The 24,267-nt window shown below is 38.0% G+C and overlaps 1 protein-coding gene across 4 annotated transcripts in view; it reads right to left on the bottom strand.

Annotated features, from left to right (window-relative positions):
• Positions 1 to 24,267, bottom strand: part of PREX2 (phosphatidylinositol-3,4,5-trisphosphate dependent Rac exchange factor 2) — a 232,966-nt gene that overhangs the window by 100,772 nt on the left and 107,927 nt on the right. For all 4 annotated transcript variants that reach the window (XM_074354995.1, XM_074354998.1, XM_074354997.1 and 1 more), the window contains 9 exons: positions 22,614 to 22,689; positions 17,791 to 17,863; positions 15,211 to 15,353; positions 14,956 to 15,048; positions 12,959 to 13,107; positions 9,497 to 9,582; positions 4,779 to 4,915; positions 2,326 to 2,443; positions 118 to 302 (listed from right to left, as the gene is read on the bottom strand). In XM_074354995.1, the coding sequence (XP_074211096.1) occupies positions 118 to 302; positions 2,326 to 2,443; positions 4,779 to 4,915; positions 9,497 to 9,582; positions 12,959 to 13,107; positions 14,956 to 15,048; positions 15,211 to 15,353; positions 17,791 to 17,863; positions 22,614 to 22,689 (1,060 nt within the window). The remainder of the gene's footprint in view (positions 1 to 117; positions 303 to 2,325; positions 2,444 to 4,778; positions 4,916 to 9,496; positions 9,583 to 12,958; positions 13,108 to 14,955; positions 15,049 to 15,210; positions 15,354 to 17,790; positions 17,864 to 22,613; positions 22,690 to 24,267) is intronic.

Genomic DNA, 24,267 nt, shown 5'->3' with positions numbered 1-24,267 from the left:
TGAGGAGACAGCTGAAACATATCCAGCCGTTTACATTTTTTTTAAAGTGGGGGTGGAGGAGGGTTTCAGTCGCTTTACTTAGAACAAAACCCCTCCCTTCCCCACGATGGTGCGCACCTTGGCAGTGAGGCTGAAGAAGCCTTTGGGCTCGATCATCTTCTCCACCACATTGCACTTGATGCCCGCGGTGCTGTCATACTCGTACACGACGCCGTACTCCAGGTGGACGTTATCCACCGTCAGACTGACGTGCTCCTTCTTGCCTTCGATGATGGCCATGGTGCTGAACTTGTCAATCACCTCTGGAACAAAGACAACTTTAATTCAGCAAATTCAGGAAGGGTCTGTTAGTCTCTTCAAGTAATTTGAGTCTCTCTGAACTTTTTTTTTAAAGAGTTCTTTAAACGATGACTCAATCTGATGTGCTAAATGAAGCATCTATTCTTGTTAACATTTCTTTTAAAAAAAGAACATTTAAAAAATACCTGATTGATCCAAATCTTACCACTCTAACATGACTAGTCTGATCTTTGCACATCCATTTTGATCTATGGACCATACATATGCCTATTCATATCAATATAAACATTAAATATACAATTCTGTATTTTTTCATTAAAAGCATGTGTAACTAACTTAAAGTCAGGGTTTTTAACACTGCCTCAAACTTTGGATGAATTTTTCTCAAAGCAGAAAATACACATGAAATCATACTGAAGAAGCAGAAAGGAGATGTGATAATTATTTTTTTCAGCAGAGTGCCCGAATGTTCCCGAACAGCATCTTTTGAAGCTAACTCATTGAGAAAATGTGTCATTGTTCACTGTAACATTTCCATCTGGAATGTCTTCTTATGGGCCAATAATCATCAGCTGGCTAGTGGGAAAAAAAAATGCCTAAAAATCTCAAGCAAGAAACTGCTGAGGAATCTAACAGTAAATATCAAATAAGCAAAAATAGGATATTAGTTTACTTAAAACAATAAGCCCTAGGATAGCAGAAACAATAAATATAAAATAGGCAAAAACAGAAAAATGGTTTACTTTAAAATAATTAAGTCCCAGAATAGCTAGAAACCAATTTCCAGAGCATCTCATTAACCCACTCTGCCTTTCACTGTGGCACCAATGATGATTAGCAAAAACTAACTATAAATGAGGAATAAAAGCCTCAGGATACGGTCCTGAGATTTGTCCTTATTTAAATAAATAAGGGAGCTGATTCATCATTATGACCTTGCTGCTCCAATGAGGATGAAATATTTCTGACATTGTCCATGATCTGAGGGGCCCCTACCAAGTGGCCTTCCAGGAGAGGAGAGAAAATCACCTTTTCCTAAGTACTCCCATATGATCAGTATGCACAGGGAATTCTCCAGCTATGCTGGTTTGGAAGAACCTAATAGTACAATAAAAATGTCCAGAGACATCCACCAATAATATGAGTGGAAAGATACTAAGAAAATGTAAGAGAGGATTCAGGGACCTCTATGAAAAAGTTCTGAAACAACAGTTCAAGGTATTTGTCAAAGGCAAACCTAAGTGTAATTGCTTCAGCCCCTTCACCCTTTGCCACTGACTACAGCAATCCGCTAGTTTGCTTCACTGGAAAACAGAAACCGTATGAGTCCTTAACAAATGGCCTCTCTCTCCCTCGTTGTTACACTATTAGCTTGCTTCTTTCATCACTGTCAATGTTAGAATATAGTAAAAGCTACTGGAATCAAGAAAGTACTTTTGAAGGAACTCCAGACCTTCTAAACTAGGGCTGCTCAAATTTTAATGTACATACAGAGAAGGTCTTGTTAAAAGGGGAATTCTGATTCAGTCGATCTGGGGTGGGGCTGAAATTCGGCTTCTCTATCTTGCTCAGGTGACGCTAATGCCACTGGTCTGTGAACCACATTGGAAGGGGAAGGTCTACACAATGTTTACACTCCAACAAGGAAACACACTGTAACCTGGGTTTGAAGCCTCATTCTATCACTTAGTAGCTTGGGCACATCCATTCATCTATACAGGCTTCCATTTCTTGTCCCATAAAATGAGATGATGATAGCTGCACCTTTACGAGATTTTCCTTTTTGATGACTTGAAGGGATAATCCATGTAAAAAATGTAATGAACGTAATAAAGTGCCTAAGAAAGTGTCATAGCTAGTCTATATTAGCTACCAGATTTTATGTCTTAAGATTTGACATGACATGAGATAATGACTTAAGACATGGCTTGCACATGTAAAATTTTCAACAGCTGGGGCTAGGCAATGGCATACCAAAAAAGAATATTATATATAAGCCAATAAGGAGAAAAACGAGGAACCCACCTTCTACTTTACAGTCAAAAGCATCCCCTGCTTCACCTCCAGGGGGTTTGGAGTTAGACTTCTGAAGGTCTTCCTGGGCACTTTCAAGGCTGTTATAAACCCACTGAATGGAATCTTGCTGGAAATGGGGGGAGAAATAAATCTCAGAGATGTTAGTGCTTCCCAAAATGCATTATCCATTTCATAAGCCTGCTTCAGAAGGAGAGCTGAATCTTATTTACTCTTCTAGTTCATTTAAAAATAATAAAATTTGAAAGAGAGAGAAGATCAACATCACAAACTAATAGAAAGTTGACAGCAATGATACTGTTCAACAAACAGACGTTTTTTAGCTTGAAATTGTATCTTCCAAAGATAGGTTTTTAAGTAAGATGTATTTCCCAAACATCTTCCTTAAATGCCTCAAATATATCTTAAAATGATTTATAAATTACATTTTAAAATAAATAAATGTTAGATGGACAGTTTTTTGAAGAATCAATCATCTATAATTGCACAAATGATTTAAATACTCCCCTAACAGTCACATATATTTTGACATGTTTAATGGGTTTTTTGAATCAAACCAATACGAAAATTGGAAGAACACCTTTCATCTCATTGGGTTTCCAATTGCTGTAACTATCTTTTACTCCCTGCATGTCATAAACCATCCCAAATTTTAATTGAAGTAGCAGTTCCCATTTTATTTAAATAAATGAGAGAGATGAAACGGCTACCAAGTGAAGTTTTCAGGGTGGTATTACTTTAACGTTTATACTTTTCCTAGATAAGATTATAAACTGAGTTGCACTATTGAATTGTGCTATAATTTGTATTAGCTATTTTTTTCTCTTGTAGTCACTTCACAATTGTGTTTAATTATTACATTGCTACACATTATTAAAATGCTAGTTAACATTCACTCATTTCAAATTTATCTTGGTAACCTGTTGTGGCCTCCAGGGAGCCACATCCCCTGGAAGCCACACCTTTGTATATAGCTCCTTCCCACACTTGACCCTGGGCTTGATCATGTGACCTGACCTGTCAAAGGGATAGTAGCAAGTATGATGTAGAAAGCTGATCACTTGTAATCTTCCTTCTTGAAATCCAGACACCATGCAGGAAGGAAAAGTTTGCCAAAAACTGGAAAGGGAGGCCATGTGGAGGAACTCTGGAGTGAGAGGCCAACAGAAGGGGAACCCCAGGAACAGTTCCCAGCAGACTGTAGCCACACCAAGGCCCTCACAGGAACTAACACCCAGTCACCCCATAGAATCAAAAGAAATAATTAATCACTGTTTTTCTAAGCCACTAAGTTTTGAGACAGTCTGTTTTGTAACAATGATACCTGATAGAGCATGTTATTTACTTAGTGAATTTTTCTGTCCTTTCATTGCTTTTCTTAATTATTTCACTGATCGACACTCCTCCAGGAAGGAAGGCAAGGAAAATAAAAAGAAGTGAAACTCAAATCAGTGTGGCTACTTATTAAAATTCAGATAGAAGGGGAAAGACTGATCATTTCAGAGGTGTCTTTAAAACTCCATTCAATAGTATAGTTTAAGAAATGTTTATTTACCTACTGTCAACCCAACAAACCTATGCATCTATGCATGCATTCCAATTTGCTCTGCTCATTTGACCTTATTTGTGAGCAAAATTGATCAGCTATTTTTCTCGTAGGCTCAGTATTTTGCAGGATGTCAGTCCTGGCCTATGAGAAAACAGTCATTCATCTTCCTGGTTTGGACACAAAGTGATATTCTCAAATCCAGAAAACAGTTCACCGTGCACGACAGAAAGAATGCAAAGCCTCTCCTTTAAAATTCCTTTTGCACTCAGTTGATTAATTTGAGATTTTTTTTCTTATAACCCAACAGTCACTTGTATCTCATGAGATAATAAGCTTTGCTTATAAATTAGGATTCTTATTTTATTTTTCTATAGCACTTAAAATTTGGATCAGAGGATAGTGCTTAAAATTTTAAGTGATGGCAAGCAGCTATTGGCATTCTTTATTAAGAGCTAAATCTAGTTACCTAAATAAATATATCTAAAAATCAATCATAGACCCTATAAAGCCCACAAATTTTTCTTTTTCACAGAGTCTTATAATTAAACGGTACACAATGACCATTACAGAATCTAAGGCAATCACAAGGGTCAAGAAAACAGTTCATAATTTTGGATTTCAACTTGATAAACAGTTTGCTATCTGAAAACTCTCATCACGGTGAAAATGAAAATATCCCAGAGCACTTTTTACACTGGTGAGAATGCTGCAGCAGTCAAATGTAGCCATTTAAGCAAAACTGATTGTAGCTAATCACACAGATAGAACAATCATTGGGAGATTGACAATGTCGTGCTTAAATGTGAACCTGGCAATGGAAACCACAGAGAGCTCTGGTCCCCGGGGCCTTCTGTGCAAGACCGCAGCTTAGTGCTAGGGCAGCGGAGGGGGTTACCTTGGTGGGCCTCCTGTACTTCCTGCAGGCCGTCACGTGGGCAATGACGCTGGCGTGTGTCTCTTTACTGACATTGATTCCATTTACCTTGATGATGCACTGTCCAGGGTGAAGACCAGCTGCCGCGGCCACAGTTCCTTTAAACACGAATGAGATGATGACCAAAAACCAGTTTTAGGAATAAGGTTCACTTTGATCTCATATACATTAAGGAAAGCAATTTAAAAATATAATAAAGATCTAACTAGTACATTCTTGAATTTGGTTCTGATAGCAATGCCCTCTTCAAAAATTCTCTGCTTTTTAATTGACCATTCTAACTATGTTTAATATAATAAAATAGAATACTTTCCCAACCCTCTAAGAATTAATTTGAAGGGATATTGTAAAGTGACCTTTATAATGCTAATCAGTTCTTTACCCTTTCAAATGTCTAATCAATCTAATTTTCTAACTATGCATATATAATGGCAAAATGAGAAAGCCAGAGACATATTCCTTATGTACCTTCCTTCAGTCTATGAAATCTCTAAATATTAAAATAGTATTCACTTTCATTTTTTTAAATGCCAACAATTAAAAGAAATTCTTAAGGGAAAAAATCAATTAACAACTCCTAATGGACCTGATTTGCTAAGAAAAGTAAGAGTTCAAGATACACACAAAGGGTCAGGAACCAGAGAATTTGTGGAGAGCAAAATTAATCAGAGAAAACATCGACTTTCCATCATTTATTTGCATAGATGCTGTGCCATATCCTAACCAGTGAGTTAAGATTTTCAGAACCTTCCAATCATTACTGTTTGGCATTCTGAGCAAATCAACACTTACAAAGGACCATTGCTAAATACAATGAATATAATTAATACCAATGATTGTAAAACTTACCGTAAGTATGTTAGACGAGCCTTCCTTTGTAAGCAATTTCCCCCACGAAGGAATTATTGAACATCTTAAAGAACATAATTTACATTCAAGAAGACAGTATATATTTTCTCCTCACTAAAATTCACTCTTAGAAATATTAAGTGGTTTTTCTGGATTAAACTGAGTATTGAGGGAGAGAGGGACAATGTCACCAGAAAGAACAGCCTGAAAAAAGTCAATGAGTCAAGAAATAACCCGGACATCTGGGAACACGTGAGCAGTCGGTGTGCACTTAGAATGGAAGTGGGTGAGAGAGAGACTGGGAGCAGAGCGGAGGCAGGTGGTGAAGTCCTCGTATGCTTTGTGTGAAGTCCTCAGAGTGTGAACCTTGCTATACATACATGAGGAAAAAAGTTTAAGAATTTTAAGCAGAGCAGGGAGGGTATAGCTCAGTGGTAGAGTGTATGCTCAGCATGCACGAGGTCCTGGGTTCAATCCCCAGTACCTCCATTTGAAAATAAGTAAGTTAATAAACATAATCCCCCCCCCAACAAAAAAAAACAAAAAAATTTAAGAAAAAAGAATTTTAAGCAGAGAAGTGACATGATCCCCCAAAACAGAGGATGGACCATTTGACTTTATGTCAAAAATAAAAATCACAGCAAAAATCTACTGCAAATTCCCAAGCTAGAACCAAGGTAGCATTAGTTCTAAAGGGGAGAATGAGATCAAATAACTGATGTTTGATGACAGAGGTGATGGAAAGGCTAGAGTAACCAGGTCACTCTTGTGCCTTTGGACTCAGCAGCTGAGTAGATACAGTCATTTAAATAAAGAGAGAATATAAAAGCTAAAGCAGCTTCAGAGAATAGATGAAAAGTTCAACTGTCGATAATACTGGGCTTTAAGGTGCCACAGGAGCATTTAGGTGGAGATGCCAAATAAACAATTAGATCTAAACTGCAGACCTCAAGAAAGGGATCTGGGCTGGAGGAAGAGATTTAGAAATCCCCAGCAAAGAAGATCAACACAGCTGTTTACGGAGAGCAAGAAAGCACAGAAGAGAAGGGAGTGCCAACAGTGAGGGTTCCACAGACGATGGGCTGGCAGAGCAGGGTCAGGAGACAAATCTGAAAGGCATCATCTCAGAAATCAAGATAGGAACATTGTGGGCAAATGGGAGTAGTCAGTTTAAACAAATGTGACGGAAAAATCAGTTAAGACAAGGACCCTCAGTGTCCATCGAATTTCCAGTTAAGTCCATAATTACTCCAGCAGACATGGGTAGGAGGTGGGAGGAGATGTCTACAGCACTGGGCTAAAATTCAAACAGGAAGTGAGGAAGGGCCAGCAAAAACATAAACCAGCACTTCAGGAAGTTTGGCCATGACAAAAATACAAGTGATGAGAGCATTATTCCAGAGCCGAGGATCTCAGTCTCTGACGTGCATACAAATCTCCTGGGTGCCTTGGTAAAGTGCAGATTCTGACTCAGAATGTCCTGGACAGGGCCTGAGAGTCTGCATTTTTAACCAGCTCCCAGATGATGCCAACGCCGTGGGTCTGCGGACCACACTTTGAGCAGCAAGGGTCTGGAGGGGAAAGCAAGGAAGTGGGAAAGCTTTGTGTTTGCTGTTCTTTTTAAGACCATTTTGTTTCTTGCTTTATTTTAATGAGAAACAACTGAGCATGTTTACAGCCTGTAGCATAGTAATCCAGTGAAGAGAAAGGTTGAAAATTCCGGAAGGGAGATATCTGACGGTGTAATACTCCAGAGGCGGTATCTGAAGGGATGGGCTCAGACTATTTCTCAGATATTAACCTTGAACTCCAGAGAGGAAAAAGGAAGACCTCTTCCTCTAGAGTAGGAGAAAAATTTGTGATGGTGAAACAGCCAACAACGTGTGTGCACACAAAAGGTGTGGGAGTTGGAGGGCTCCACACCGGGAGCCTGACCACGTCTGTGAGAAGAGAGAGAAAGTCATTTTGGGAGGTAATAATGAGAGAAAAAGGAGGAGCTGATCAGACCCATGAAAAGATTACCTAGTAGTAAGTTGTATGGGTTCAGTGAAAGACAAGACCGGGAATTGGAGCGACATGGGTCCCTGATAGTTTTCTTCTGTGGTTGCTCAGGAGAAAGAGCAAAGACAGGTTTATCCAAGGCTGAAATGAAGTGGCCTGGACGCACCTGAGAGGCAGGGATGAGAAGACCCCAGATGCACACCTCAGGGGTACAGATGAGTGGACCTTGATGATGCTGAGAAGAGAGTGACCCACCGTGGGGATAAAGCTGGCTAAGAAAGGAAGTAGAGTTCTGAGGGGTGTGATTGACCAGGAGGAAAAGAGAAGGATCCAAAGAATGATGGTTCCAACTGGATTTTAAAACAACCTGAGAATGCCAAAGAGATAAGAGACCGGGTCAGAAACTGGCATGTTGGAACTGCAGATTCCACAGCTGAAATCCCAGTTATGGACACACTGCAGTGTGTGACCAGGAGAAAGGGCTGACGGAGAAAGATGGGTAAGAAGTTTCTTTTTCTCTTGGCAAAATTACAGCGCAAAAGGAAGCCACAGACTAGTATCTTCCTTAATATACACCCAAAAAGAAAAGCATGGAAGTGTTTCTTTCTCTTACTCTTCAGACTCAAAAAAGCATAGTAACCAGCCCTGGCCTTACCCCGTCACTAAGTCTCAAAAATAGAACCCCGATCTTTAAATGATCCTGCAAGGGGGCATGAGGTACAATCTGATTCACACAGGTTTCCAGTTATTTCATGGCCCTAATAATGTGACTTGCTCCTTTTTGCTTTAGTGAAAAGGAACAAGATTTTCGATGTGTCGAATACCCTAACTCTGTATGAACTGTATCCCATTTCAGTTTTATCATTTTAATGAGTGATTGGAAACATTTTAAATGTCTATTCATCTATATAATATTCATCTATAAAAATATGAGTGAAAAGACAAGTTTTTGAAATAAGATTCATTTTTATCATACATCCACTTAATGAACGCAATTTTACAACCTAGCTAGTATGTTCTCAATTTGATTCTGACAGCAATGCCCTCTCAAAATCTTCCAGTCTAATGTTGGGGTGATCATATTATGATGCTTTATATTTCACAGATCTTAGTAATGAAAAACATGTATGTCTCTTGTTAAGATAAATGCATGGCCTCTTTTGCTCACAGTGATACTTCTTGCTACAGCAGCAATTTATTTACTATGGTTAGCAATGCGGAACGAGCAGTTACTCCCTTAAATCATCCTAGTGTTAGCATAAAATTTAAAAATACATACGTTAGCAAGAGATGTCAATAGCTGATTTGCCTCTCAAACAAAAAGAGAATAAAATACAAACATACGTTTTTAGTCACCTAAATTACTTGATTTAAAATGCATTTGATGGTTTATAAAGTGCATGGTTTATGAGAATCCTTGAAGTAATCACATAGCAACAGGCTTTATATAAAGCACACAGATTATTCCTAAACGTGAAAACTCACATCTTTGAATTACTGACAAAAATATAGTAACTTGCCATCAGAGAAAAAAGAGACAACCTTAAAATCATTATACCTTTGGACTAAACTGAAGCACGCAGAAGAGTGAGACTGGGAAACACTATTCTCTTATGAATTTTTAACAATGATAAATATGTCTTACAATTTTGAAGAATTTTTGAAAAAATACTGTTTTAGGAATGTACTACCGTTGAGCTAACGTGATAAAAACATGAGGGAGAAAATTCAGAGCAACATGACTGTGCACGGTTTAAACACACTCTTGTTCAGCAAGGAGTATGCAAACATGCTGGCGAGTTGGTTTCCACACAGGATGAACTTCTCACCTCTTCCTACTGCGTGCACCACCGACGGGCCATATCCTCGGATCTGGAATCCGAGTCCCTCAGCGGAATCTGGGATTTTCACCGTCCTGAAATCAATCAAAAAATAAGGAAGATGGCTTTAAAATGCCACACCTGGTTAAAACAATATTTTTTGTTATAAACAACAGCTCGACATCAACACAGTTTAAGAATATGATTCACTTCAGTGTTTATTCAGTGGACTTTTAAAAGAATAGCACATCAAAAGCTAAACCTGAATAAGGAAAGCAATATTTTTAATGGATCCACATGCAAAAGAAGATGAAGGCCTGGAGACATTGAGTTTAGGCGTCACGGCAAACCAGGGAGGGATGTCCCACTGGTGGTAACAAACGAGCTACTCCGTGGAAAGAAGGCGGAAATCAGATAGCAACCATGAAAAGCAGAGAACGTGAGATAAGACGGAACATCATAACAGTAAAAGTGGGTTTAATAAATTGCCGTAGAGAGCAAAGACAAATGAACACAATGCAATAAATGTTGACAGCTAGCCCTCAGTGCCCAAGAAACAAAAGTGTTTTCTGAAAGACGATGAATTATTCATGAAATAAAAGTTGGCAGCACTTCAAGGGCACGTTATAGGGGGCCCGGAGTTAGGTACAGCAGCACTGATTTGCAGCTTCTGAAAGAGCTGTGGGGTCAGTTTGAGCAACACTGAGCCTAGAAAATTGGAGAAAGACATACATTTATGCCTGAAGGCACAGGCTGGTCCTGCAATTTAGCATATAACCCAGGCAGGTATTACAGCATTCCGTGACAGAAATGCAGGCTGTCCCAGGGAACCCTGAAAATGTTATTATAAATTAGGTTATGCACTGTGACGTGACCTGGGTGTTGGTGGAACAGAGGTCACAGAACGGGACTATCCTTTATTCTTAATCAAATACTCTGGGGTATAAGGTTGTATCCACTTCCTTTGAACAGCACCTTGTTACCAGCGTCTGTCAAAGGGACACTGGAAAACGGACAACTGATTAAGGGAAAGAGAAGGGAATAAATACATCTTCTGATCATGAAACAAAAAAACAGAGGGAGCTCCTGCTTCTCTAGGTTAGGAATGACAGTTCAGTTTTGCTGAAATAACTTGGAGCTTTCAGGCCACGGTGAATTACTCCTGCTTTCAGACTGTGAGGAATTCACAGTGGTCTCTCTTTCTGAGCAAGGTCATATCCTTATATTGCAATGCAAGATTGACCTTACTCTAATCTTCAAGAAGATTCTTATATTTTTTTCTTAACAAAATGCATACAGATGCATTTTCTTCAGAAAACAACCTCTGGAAAACATGTTTTCCTGCTGGGACCACTATATGGTCTGTTAAAAGAAGAATTCAGTTTGTACAAGAGGAACGCTCATTTCCTGTAGAAAATAAGTGTATTAAATTATCTGCCGCAGAGCCTTTTGAAAAGTTCCTTGATGTTTACCAAGCGTAAAATACAGCTAGGTTCAAAAGAAAAATTCTGAAAATAAAAAGGAAAAAACTGAGCGCTCCATCCTCAAAACAGTTTTAAAATACAATGTAAAATATGTTCTTGATGTTATAAAGAAACAGTGAAAAACATGAAATGAGAGAGGCAAGAAGCGTCACAGACACCATCACTGGAGTGCACGCTACGGGCTGAACACGTGACAAGGTTCTCTACAAACCTAAATTTATTCAACGTTCTTAGCACCTCCGTGACGTAAGCACTCGTATCATTCCCATTTTTTTTTCATGGATGAGGATGTTAAAGCAACACAATGAGCAAGCAAGTGGTAGAAGACAGGCTTGAGCCTGGCCCAGAAATAGCAGGTTCCAGACACTGTGCAGCAAACCGAGGGAAGAGTCGGGAGACCCAGGTTCAAACCCGGCTCACCTAGAGACTAATCCTAGGACTAAGGATCTGCCCCTTTCTATTCAGTTTTCGAGTTAATGACGTCAGAGTCCTGTAACTGTTGAAATGTCTACAAGCAGCGAACCAGTATTTGCAGGGTTACATCAGGGGGCAGGGGGCCACAAGGAAGGCCCTGATGTTTGCTAGTGATCGCTCTGAACTGACTGCTGATGAATACTGCTGCCTGCTTCCTTTCCAGTCTGTCCTTCCCCTTTTTAATGCCCTCAGATTAGTCCAGAGGTAGGCGACGAGGTTAGCCTCATCCTAGACAGGGCTGGGTGAAGGGGGAGCAACAGACCATAATCAGGGCTAGAGAGAAGACATCATTATGGTCATTCGCTGCCCTGTATCTCTGAGTCTTCCTAAATCAGTAACTTCAGTGAGTCGCGCTCACTCCTTCAGACCCCTTGGTAAGCCGCTGGTGGGAGCCGCAGACTCCAGCCCACTACACTGCACTTCAACTCTTTACGATAAATGGTGGGCCCAGCTGTTGCTGAAAATATATATTAAGTCGGGGAAGAATACTATACTATATATACTTAGAATATTTTCATATGTAATTAAAATAAACCTTTTTGGTTTTGAAGTGGGAGCCTTCATTTACCTTAAAATTAATGAAGTTGCTTATTACTTATGGATAAATCATATAATTAAACTTTAAATAGCAATATCGATACAATCACTATACATTAAGACATTATGCTAAGCACTTTCTATGCATTCTCTCGACTAATTAATTGGTTCAACAAACCATGGAAATCTGACAAGGGAACACTAGACTATCAATGATTTTCCAAGGAAAAGCCAATGTTTTCCAAGTATAACCATATTCAAAAAACAAAAACACCCAGATCATTAATCATGTCCCCACTTTATAAATATGTGACTGTGTGTATGTGTTTCAGTACTTAGGAAGACCAATTAACACTGAATTTCAAAAAAAAAAATAACAAGGGTTATTTATGGATAATAGGATTATATGAAAAGATGTCTTCCTTTAGAAAAACCTGTACTGTCTAATAAATTTCCTGTAATAAACACAAGGTTGCTTCTTTCTCATCATAGGTAAATAGACAGATTTTTTTTAAAGAGTGGACACATTACACGGTCCACAAAGGCACGGAAGTGTCTTTCACCCACTCCTGACCCCATCTCCCATGAGTATTTCATTATAAATAGTATCTGATCAACTCATCGCCCCTAAAATTCTTGGAGCTGAATGTGGAAGAATCAGTTTTTATTACGAAGTGTTCTATTAGTTTTCTTCACTCAGAATCAGACTCAACCCAATCCAGACCAGAAAAATGTGAGTAGCAAAAGGAAAAGATGATTTCTGCTGGAACTACCTGATTCACGTAGCAAGCACATTCCCATCGTAAGCAGTGTAGTTTTTTCCCCATCATCTAAAGACCAGTCCCAGTGACACTGTTGGGGTTTAACTGTGCCAAGCAACGGGATGCTTAATTCCAGACATTTACTTTGTTAACTGTTGTATTTTATTCACATCTGTATAATTTTTTTTAAACCCCACATAAATCATACAACTTACTCCCTTGGCTTTGTGCTCACGAGAACTCGTAAAGGTTTTCTGCTGTTTAAGCATGATTTCAGGAAGCAATCCACTTCACTGAAGGGTCTCATAAAAACTAGGTCACCATTAATAGCAAAAATCTTTTTCCCAACTTCCATGCCAGCCATCTAAGAGGGAAACAGCAAAAAAAAAAAAAAAAAAAAAAAAAAAAAAAAAAAAATCAAATTATATTTTAATAAGAAATCTATTTTTTTTACAGAATCAAAATTTGAAAAGGTCTAGAACTTATAGATTTTGACATTTTAATACATCTGCAGTGTTCTTATACAACATCACAATACAGAACTGTGGAAGAGATAACTCAGCAATTCTCTTTGACCTAGTTTTGCATTTGATCACCCATCTTGACTGAAACTCTCTGCCCTCCCTCCCTCCATGACTTAACACGGACTTAACATGTCTCCTCCTGTGACCCCTTTTCCTGTTGTATTTTATAGTTCTTATTTCACCCTTTTAACTACAGTCAAATCCAGGGTTAATTATTTTTACTCTATTTTCCATTTCTATCCAATTAACTCAGAGAGTTTCAACCTCTACATAGCCACTGATGACAACCAAATATGCATCGCTAACTAGCCTCACACAGCATAGATGTCTCCAGGGCAGGAGAGAGTAATGGCCTGGAATGCAAGGACAAGAGCCCTAACAGGCAGACCACAAGATGCTAAGGAAGACATTATCTCTCCATGTCAACCAGGCCAGTCTTCTTAACCAACCCCGCTGCCTATAAACTATATGCTGCTTTGGTTACCAGCTAAATATAAAAACCTGGGAGAGGGTATTTTATTGGTGACAGAGTCAGATGAAGCTGGGTTCTAGGAACATCCTTTGAAAAATGGCTGGGGAAAACATTTCCTCAACATAGAAAATTACTAAAAATTTCCACGAACAGAGTATGAGCTGACCAGTTATTTTGTTTGAAATCAACGTGCTGGACATAAATCGTTGTGTTGCATGAGACTGTGTTTTTGGTAAAAGACAGAGACCCTGGGCATTAGCAGATAGGATGGGTGACAGTTTGCTACTAACTTTAAATAGATTCAAAGTTAAAAGCCATGCTTCCTTCATTCTCACATTCCTTATTAAGGATTAAGCATTTGACAGGGATGGTAGGCAGAGAGAGGAATACTTTAAATCTGATATATTTGGGATATAACATTGGAAGGTAGGTTCCATGAGGGCAGGGAATCTTGCCTATTTTGTTTACTGCCGTATTCCCAGAGCTTGGAACACTGCCAATCACATAACAGATACTAAATAAATACTTGCATTCATTTGAATGAATGAATGATGATCAGGAGATTCCTCCATTTAAAAGGCTAGTGAGGTAAGAGAACACCAATCAGCATTAACCCAATGAGAAAATAAATCAAAGCATGTGCTTTACCGATGGAAACTGTACTTATATAAGACAATCAAAAGAGATAAGAAAACGAGGGGTAGGGTTCAGCGGCAGAGCACACACTTAGTATGCACAACGTCCTGGGTTCAATCCCCAGTACCTCTATCAAAAAATAAATCAATAAATAAACCTAATTACCTCTCTTCTCCCCTCCCCCCCCCAAAATTGATAGGAAAACAGAAGACACAGCTCTGGATGTGATGGAAGAACCACCTGACACACATAACACAGCCCCACTTGCTGTGGTCTCCACAGGGCTGCAGGCTAGAATGTGTGAACAGGGAAGTCCCAGGAACATGGAATAAGCCACGTGGACTCCTAGGAGGTCAACAAGTCCAGAGCTTAGTCTCTACAACATGTCCCTTCAACGATCACTACAGACGCAGACACCCTCCGTCACAAATCTCAGCAGCATTTAAAAGAATCCCAGAATAAGACTATTCAAACATTATTTTCAATAAAGATATTTAAAGGCTGATTTCAATTTGTTTAAAACGTTTATACTTGTATCTCATGGACAACATACTTAAATAAAGATGCTAGTTTACATTACCTCAGCATTAGATCCCTTTTCTACCAACTTTATTATTGGAACTTTGTTTTTGTCTTCTAACCCAAAACCATAGCTGCCTTCATTGGATTTAATCTGAAATGCAAAATATTAAAATTAGTAATAAAGCAACTATGAAAAAAGTTACAAATCTAACAGAATGAAATGACACATTGCATCACCATCGAACATGTTTATGTGATCTCCCGTTAATGTCCAATCAAGAAGAAAACTTGTACCACATAGTGATAAACTTACCAATAATGACTTAGCTATAACATTTTCCACAACTTTTAAATCATGTTTCATAAGTCTGTGCTTCATATTTGATCCTTCCATTTCCTCATCCGCAAAAAAACGGAAAAGTAGGGGTTCGTCTTTGAATTCGCTTTTTTCAACAACTATGGAAACAGAGAGAGATTCAAACTGTTTCAATTAATCCAAAAGTCAAACTCATTTTCCAAACTGACAGACCTTCAGTAAAGTAACACCTGTCCTATTCCTCAAATTTATACTCCTTGAACAAGTTACATTCACAAACATCCCAAAGGTATTTTTCTATTTCTTTCAAGCCAATGTTTCCTTTAAATTACTGTTACATAAAGGATTTCAAATTTTTAAGATAAGTAGTATTTTTGTCATTGTTAACTTCTTTCTACTTAACTGAGTCTGTCACTTTCCAGATTAAAATTCAACTTTAAGGAAAAGATTATACTGAGTCAAAAAATGTATGCAGTTCAAAACACAGAAACCTGCAGTGTTCTGAATTTAAAGTAAACATTTTAAACAAAAACACACAAACATTTATGTTCTTAATATCCTGCACAATTATGGGAAAATTCAAATGGGTTAAGAGCTGCCCTTATGTGTGTGAGCAATTTCCACTGTGGTCAATTTTGTTCTAACACTTCAAACCAAAAATATATCTTCTGAATGAAATGTGACTTTAGTTTCCACTAATTCCTGGTTCTTCTCTGTTTAAGAACTGTATTCTCAAATAAATTTATTTCTGCAAAGATCAGTTGTTTCCCTTTTATCTGAGCATTAATATTTTCCCTCAAAGTCCCTAAGATCCCTGGCACTCTCTAACGAGATAAGGTGTACTTTTCATTAGCCTTTTTAAAAATAAGGCTAAATACTGATAAAATCTGTATTCAGTGAGATCCTGACAGCTGTTAAAATATTTTAAGAGAAAATTTTCTCTATTTCTATTTATCTGACCTTACACCTTGAAGCATACTTGTTGGCACAGATTGATTCACCGAATCAGGGATCTAAGTGGTCCCATGGCACAGCAGAACATTAGGCTTTATCATGAGACAGACCTGAGTCTAAATTCCAGGTCTGGGACTGATTCTGGGTGTAACATTGGGAAGCACTGAACTTCAGTTTCCTCACCTATAAAATGGGGCAATAAAACCTTGATAATGTTGCACAAAACTAAAATGAAGTAATAAATGTAAATAACTTGGAGAATATAGTAGGCAACCAAAAATGACAGCTCTTTTGTTTCATTATTTTCATAGAGTTCCAAATAATTGTTTTTGACCAGATGTATGTGTGGATTGATCTTTGAATGGAAGACTGGAGGGCAACGTGAGTGAACAAATGAAAGTACCAACCACAAGTGAAACAGTAACACAAGTTGTAGCTGACCATAGAAACGAGAATATAACCGAGGCCGAGTTAGGTCTTGCCTATATGACCCAAACAGTTTCCCAAAACCCACATGGTGCTTCTGCTACTGCTGTTTTCCCCACCGAACAGCATGTTTAAAACCAGGAAGAGAGGACATGAGCTAAACTGGCTGTGTTTTATTCACGGGGGCTTTCATAGGGAAAATCTTTATTGTGACTCAATCTTTTCAAATAATATTTAGATAAAACTACCACTTGTTGGTGCTTTAATGTAAAGAGAAAAATAATCAAAACCATTGAAGATTTTCAGCTTGGTATTACAGTGTTAATTCCGTATAATGATGCAATTTCTTCCATTCCATGATTGGCTCTTCAAAGACTGACATTTCTGAATCACAGCTCCTACAGTCCTCCAGAGATACTGGAACGCAATGGATTTCCCAAAGGAATATATGATAACCAAAGATGCTCTCAAAATCATGCTTTTTGCTGTACTTCTTTAGCCCCCAAAAAAGTAACTTTCTGAATGTAACTGACAAATAGGTGTATGAGCTATCAAATATATGCATAAGCTAATATATATTGAGAATGAAAAAAGATTGTTTGGGTTTATGGAATCTATAAGATGGTATATATAAATAGAGAGGGAAAATTTAGTTTCATTACTTTATAAATTTAAGGGGAATGAAGTCTCCAAACAAGAAAGAACATCAATCTTAAATTAGTGGCCAAAAAGAAACATTTTTTCCCCACAAATTTATAATTTTGTTCTCTGAAATAATTTTTAAAGCATTTTTCTACAAATAACTAAATATTCAACCATTTATGCTCTCATTTAATCATTTTAATATATACTGGCATTCCAAAAAACCATGAGTCTGATCTAAAATAGTTTCAAAGAGACATATGAGTTATATTTTTTTTTAAAAAAACTTCTAGTTCAAGACCTCACTGTTCTGGAGTCAATCTGGAAAAATGGAAGAGAAGTCTTGGCAGCTGGTAGATAACACCTATGGCACCAAGAGTGAAACTGAAGGTACATGTGGTGACCCAACATGGACGGACACACGGCAAGACCCAGACAGTCTTGCTGGTTCGGCTCTAAATGACTTCACTGGAACACTGAGAAATTCCCAGTGTGTCCTAACAAAACAAAAAACAGTGGAACACATCTGTAAGCTTCCAGAATAAAAATCCCTACCATGGTGCATAAATCCATTGTCACAGAGTCCGATGCCAAATATCATTGCCTCTTCTCTGGTGCGGCAGTCCCCCTGCGAACCACAAAAGCACGGTATAAGTTAATAGGCAACCAGAGGTTCTGCCTGTGACGTTCCCAGCCCTGTGCTGACATGGCCGTGCATCTGTCAGGGTGTACGCTGCTCTCATAAGCCCACGATGCATCTCATTTTTATAAAACATTAACTTGATTTTGAAAATATCTTCTTTTGACATTAAATTTTAAAAAAGATTTAATACTTGTGGAAAAACCAGGCTTTATTAAACATGAAAATATATAAGTAACTGAAGTTTATCACTGCCACAAGTGATCCTTTTCTCTTATTTCCATCTTATATCCCAATTATGAAAGAAAATACCCTATATATGAAAACTTGCCAATGGAAGATTGCTAAGCAAAAGTCATTCTGCACAGTCTCTGTTATCCCTTCCCTCCCACCAAATGGCCTTGCTCTGTTACCCCCTAAGAAACTAATCTAGGGTGACTCCTAAGACCCTAAGAGCATGCTGTTAGCCTGAGCCAGCAAATGCAAGCTTCTCTTTTACTACCTTGCCAAAAAAAACTAATAATCAGCTCATATGCTGACCAGAAGGCCTGATGCAACCTTATGATTTTTATTTAGAAAACACCTATTTTATTTATTTAAGTATGGCTTCATATACAGTCTGCCCTCCCACTGTATGTGTGTATGTGTGTATGTGTGCATTTGTGTGTATGTGTCTACATCACCTTACAGTTGTACATTTGGCAGTTTAAGTGCTTTCTCACATATTAGCTCATTTTTCCTAGTCCTGTCTTTTAGCTCTTAGGTGCAGCACTCTGCCAAATCCATCCTCTCTTCGCTCTGGCTTCTCCTTCATGTCTGTGTTAACACCCTAATCTCGTGTTTCTTCATCTCACTTCTAAATTGCCATAATTTATTTCCTGTTCTTTCTTCAACATATGCTGTTACAGAATTAAACTTTCTTACACAGGAATTTCATGTTCCAAAACTTTAAACTGACTCTCTTTCTTTTATAATCATAAAAGACCCCAGATTTTGGTTGGGCTTTGCAGGCCTCTGGTACCCTGGCTTCATTCTACCTTTCCAGCTCCATTTTCCAAACACCTTCACCATCGCTCCAGTCAAGTTGGCCCCCTAGTGTTGCCTGAACTTATAATAGGGAAGAACAAATCTGACTCCATATGCATCTGTTTCTTTTACTTCAACCTTTGTGTTCTATTGCTTTGGCTACAAGTTAAGAATGTTGCCTAAAGCCTGAAATGTATAAGAGACCATTCTCAAGGCTCTGACCTTTAAAGGTGTAACACTTTTCCATTCATATAGAGATTTTAAAAACTGCAGAACAGAGAATAACATTTGTTTTACTGGAGGTTTACAGGAGCATCATGACCTGACCTATGTGGAGAGATGCAAGAATGAAGGATTCCAACACGAAGAAGTTTGCAACAACCAAAAAACCTCCTCCCCTCTTAGTATAAAAGAAGCCTGAATTCTGACTTGGGTAAGATGGTTTTTTGGAACACTAGTCCACCATCTTCTTGGTCTGCTGGCTTTCCAAAAAAAGCTGATATTCCTCGCCCCGACAACTCGTCTCTTGATTTATTGGCCTGTCTCACGGTGAGCAGTGCAAGCGTGGACTCGGTGACAAGTTCTCTGTGCTTATTTCCACCCTTGCTTTCACTCATGGATTCATCCATTCCTACAGCTCCCTCTCTTCACCCTCTACACATTTAAATTCTACCTGTTTACTATCAAGGACCAGGACAAGTGCCACCTCGTGCTGAGACAACTCCAACCCTCACTAATCCTCCTATTAACTAACAAGGCATTGATAATCTGTATCTTCAGACAATGCGTCCATGACCTTTTCAAAATCTAGCTGTTAAGTAATTTTTATGTACTCCTTCAAAAGATTTTTTTTTTGCCACATAATGGGCCAACTGCTAGAAATAATATATGTAAAATACTCAAACACAAAACACTTGCCTGCCCTCAAGTAATTCAAACCTGGTCAAGAATTTAGTAACTTACCACATGGTATATAATAAGTACCACTGTCCAATTTAGTCACGGCACCCATCAGGCACACACTAGGTGCTGGCACAAAGAGGTTAAAGAGGTCCCTTCCCTAAGAAACAAGTGGACAGGTTCAATATAGCGTGGTGTTGGCCAAGACAGATACACCCAGGGAACTGGGACCACAGAAGACGACGCTGAGCCCAGTTTGGAGGACGCAGCAAAGTTTACTGGCGGAGATGATGCTGGAGCAGAATCTTACAGGATACACGAAAATTTGCCCAATTGACTAATAGTCCTTTGAAGGCAGGAACCATGTCTCCTTTCTGTTTTGTTGGTTTGTTTTATTTTAATCATCAAAGCACTTGCTTAAATGTTATATTTACAATAAGAGCTTGTTTAATAATCACTGACATTAGATTAATGATTCAATTGATATACTGGCCAGGCTAATATTTTATTGAACATAATGGTGTCAAAAGTACAACTAAAATGTTTTGGTATCCGTGTGCCCTTTAAAATCTCTCCTTGTGCCCTATAGAACTGGTGAGAATAAAAAAAAAAAAAATAAAAGGCATAACAAAAACTGCTCTGAATGTGAACAAGAAAGCATTATTTAATTTCAAAATATGATTGATCCATAAACAAATTACAACTTCTGTGAATCAAATGATGTTTTAGAAGGACATGAATGCACTTGTCACACTAGGAGTCAACTTTACGGAGGAAGTAATTTCTTTATAAACCATTAAACTAGAAGCAGCATGACAGCAGGTGAGAAATTCAGCAGAAACGATATCACACAACATGACTACAGAACAAGGGAAAACCTGTCAGATCTAGGCTATTCTCCAAACAACGTACAGACTATCACACTGGAGCCAGTTCATTTGTCCTCTTAAGCTGTCTGAATCAATTCAGTGTCCTGGTCAACACTAGAAGTTAAGGTTTATTATCACTTGAGAGCCTTGGTGGAAAGAGACCCTCATTTTTTTAAAAAAATCTCTTATTTCTATTAGAGGAAGAACTTGAATTCATCATTCTATTATCATGTCTTCCTCCTTAAAGCCAGCCCTTGTTGTCCTAATCTGAATCCAAGCACTAAGAGTTAATTATGTCTGAGACCTGCATGTGGGTAAGTCTTACACCATCAGAATCATAAAGCTTAAGTGATGGAGAAGAGGTGACAAGTACAACTATTCCAGTAAATAGTTAACAGCTGTGAAAACAAAACCTACAGAGATTAACAGACTCATCCAAGTTTGTATAACCGATTATCAACAGAGCTGTCATCAGACACCAAGTTATCTGAATCCCAGCCCATTTCAATTTCTACTGCATACAATTTCTACACATATTGTCCCAACAGACCACTAAGAAAGCCTGAATTAAAAAAGAACTGCAATTTGGTCTGGTTTTTGAGCAACTTTTTCTTAACTTATTCTAGTCTTCTAATGTTCACACTTGGAAAGTAAATGTGCCAAAATGAAAAAAAAAAAAGTTAATAACTGACTTTCTGAGTCAGAACTTTAAATATTTATTCAGTATGAGCTTTTGCTTTAAAAAAATCTTTCTTCAGTTTTCTTATGTAATCAACAATAGTACAAGTTCGTGTGAATTCTGTAACAGTACAATTTCTATGAGAAATTCCAATTGTGTTACCAAAAACAGAGCCAATTCCAGTGACACACAGAGACCATAGTGTTGTAAAAGGCTGGGACACCAGTAAACCCATGGGACATATGAATTCAGATTCTATCTAAAAGGAACTGTTTGGTTTAATCTAATATCTTAATTTCTAAATAAAATAAATTCAAGTGCTATAAAATGCAAAAATAGGTGATCTAGGATAGAAGTTGATATTAAATAATAAAAATCTCAAAAATAGGGGCACAGATGAATCAATGTGAATTAAACATTAATATTTGAAGCAAAAGTGTAAACATTTCTATGACTGAGTATCAAATGTTATTATCCACTTGTAACAAAGGAAGTAGACAATTTTCTTCAATAACAAAAATGTAAATTGTCTCAATTATCCATTTGGAATGACATTTTAACCAGTATCCCCTTCCTCAAAACAGTAAGTTCTATCAAAGTGAATATCAGTTTTCTTAGCCTTTTCTTTAATCTTTGGAAAATATTTGACTTTTTGTTAGTTGATCCAGTACGGTAAAAAACTGAAATAAATGTATATTTGGGTGTCTGTTATAATGAGGTAGATGCCCTGATATACAAATAACATTTTCTCAATACCAGCTGTCAGCTCCTGCATTCTGAGACCCAGAGCAATAATAACAAATTTCATGCTTCCCTATTTAAAATGTGTGAGGGTGAGGTTAAAGCTCATATTATCAAAGCACAATTATGATCTGACAGAGAAAAAGGCACAGGGAGATTCGAATAACTTGCTAAGACTAAAACCCAGATCCTTTAAAACAAATCAGTGAACAAAACAGGCAAAGAATTTTAGTGCACGCACATAGCTAATCTTCAGTGAAATTCAAATGACCATTTTTTTGATGGCTCTTAACTGATATTTTTGAATTAAGACACATCTTCCTTTTGAAAGACAATACAGAATAAAAATTAAGCGTGAAGACTCTGAGGTCAGGTTACCTAGGTTCAACTCCTAACTCTGTTTCATACGAACTTGGTCAAGTTATTTCACTGTGTCTCATTGGCAAGTGGGGAGTTTTGAAAAGTACCTCGAAGTTTAAAGCAGCAATGACCATAACTCAGCCACTTCTGTTTGTCTATTTACCTGTGCGATTAACCAGTCTATCAGCTTGTTGGCCATGACGACAGATTTGTAGGTTCTTAAGTGGTAATCTTTATCCCTATGAAGGAAAAAGAAACCAAAAATACTAAGCAAGAGGATACGGAAGCACAAGGAAACATTTCATTTAGTATCAGTGTGCAACAGAAAAGCTTTCTCGATGTAATTTGAATCAACTGTGCCACTTATGTGTAAATAAAAGAGCTTTACAAAGTGTACAGAACACCTGAAAACTCCTTGGTCAGCTCACACCAGGAGAAGAAACCCACACAGATACAAACGGGACATTTCTTCTTGCACATTTTCTTATATCCAAATCAATTATCACTGCTCTGTTATCTGGTAATAACTGGAAATACAATATCTCATTTATAGAATTCCTTCCCTTTAAGTCAAGATAGATTCTACAAAAAAAATCTCGCCAAAAGGTGGTGAATAAAGCCACCCCTTGTATTTCTGCTCCTGAATGCTCCAGGAAGGCAGAATTTGCCCTGGAGGACTGTTTGTTTGGCTCAGCTGTAGCAGGAGACCTCAGGCGTGTCCAGAGGTAAACACACAGAGAACCCTGTCCCTCATTTTGTCTGATCAGAGCACGGACTTGGCGACACCACATCCCCAGGGAACCTAGGGAATAAGTGGGTCTCCACGTCAGACTCTCCTTTCTGTGGACTTCCCAGATCTGAGAGATCTTTCAAAGTCTAGTTAGATGCCAACAAAGTGCTCATGATCAGAACAAAGCCCCAAGGGCAGACATCTATAATTCATTTATTTTGCAGGCCTGGATCAAAAGGGAATGAGAAAACGACAGTCTTTTCAAAATGTCAAAAAATCCAAACTGCAAATAACTTGACGTGACGAATAATTACTAACTATATTCACAGTTCTTTACCCTCTCGGTAATTTACAATTCACACTGACATCATTTCATCCCCTTTCATAAAAAGCTCCCTGAAACATGATTGAAATTTCTGAGATTTCAATAATAAATGCACTAGGTTAACCAGTAATCAACGGCAGATTTTTTTTAATCTCTTTAAACTGATCTCCCTCTTTCTGATTCCTCATGACCAAGTTCATCTTGTTTCCATGAGCATCAAGGGCAGGGTCGTCATTTACAGACCACATGTGGGTCTGCGGGTTCTTCATCCAAGTGATTTTGCTTTTCATAAGCTGAGTTCACACATATTAAAAGCATGACTATCATACATTCCATCTGTTTTACGGTTTTTTTCTCCCCATAAATTTACCCTAGACAACTCATAAACCATTGTCATTTCTAGCCAAAGAACAATTCCTTCTTATCAGCTCTTTCAGAGCGTTCTTGATAAAAAAAAAAAAATCCCATGTGGCTAAAATATATTTTCAGAACACCATTTTCTCACATACAAAACCTATATATATATATATACACGCATACACACACAGATGAGATGAAAAAAAAATCCAGTATCATTTTTTGTAAGGAGAAAAAAAATTTAAGTATCCACATGTTACTGATTTAAGTAATCATCTTTTTAGCATTAAGTTGTCCCAAATATTTACAAGGTCGTCCAGGCCAGGAATATAGCAGAGAATCAACAAATATTGGTTTTTTTTCACCTCCTTTTTCCTGTGGCCAGGGCACTTTCAGGAGTTAATA

The sequence above is a fragment of the Camelus bactrianus genome, chromosome 29 (genome assembly GCF_048773025.1).
Source record: "Camelus bactrianus isolate YW-2024 breed Bactrian camel chromosome 29, ASM4877302v1, whole genome shotgun sequence".
Lineage (NCBI taxonomy): Eukaryota > Metazoa > Chordata > Mammalia > Artiodactyla > Camelidae > Camelus > Camelus bactrianus.
The sequence above is the reverse complement of the archived record's forward strand: the minus strand, read 5'-3'. Positions and strand labels throughout refer to the sequence as shown.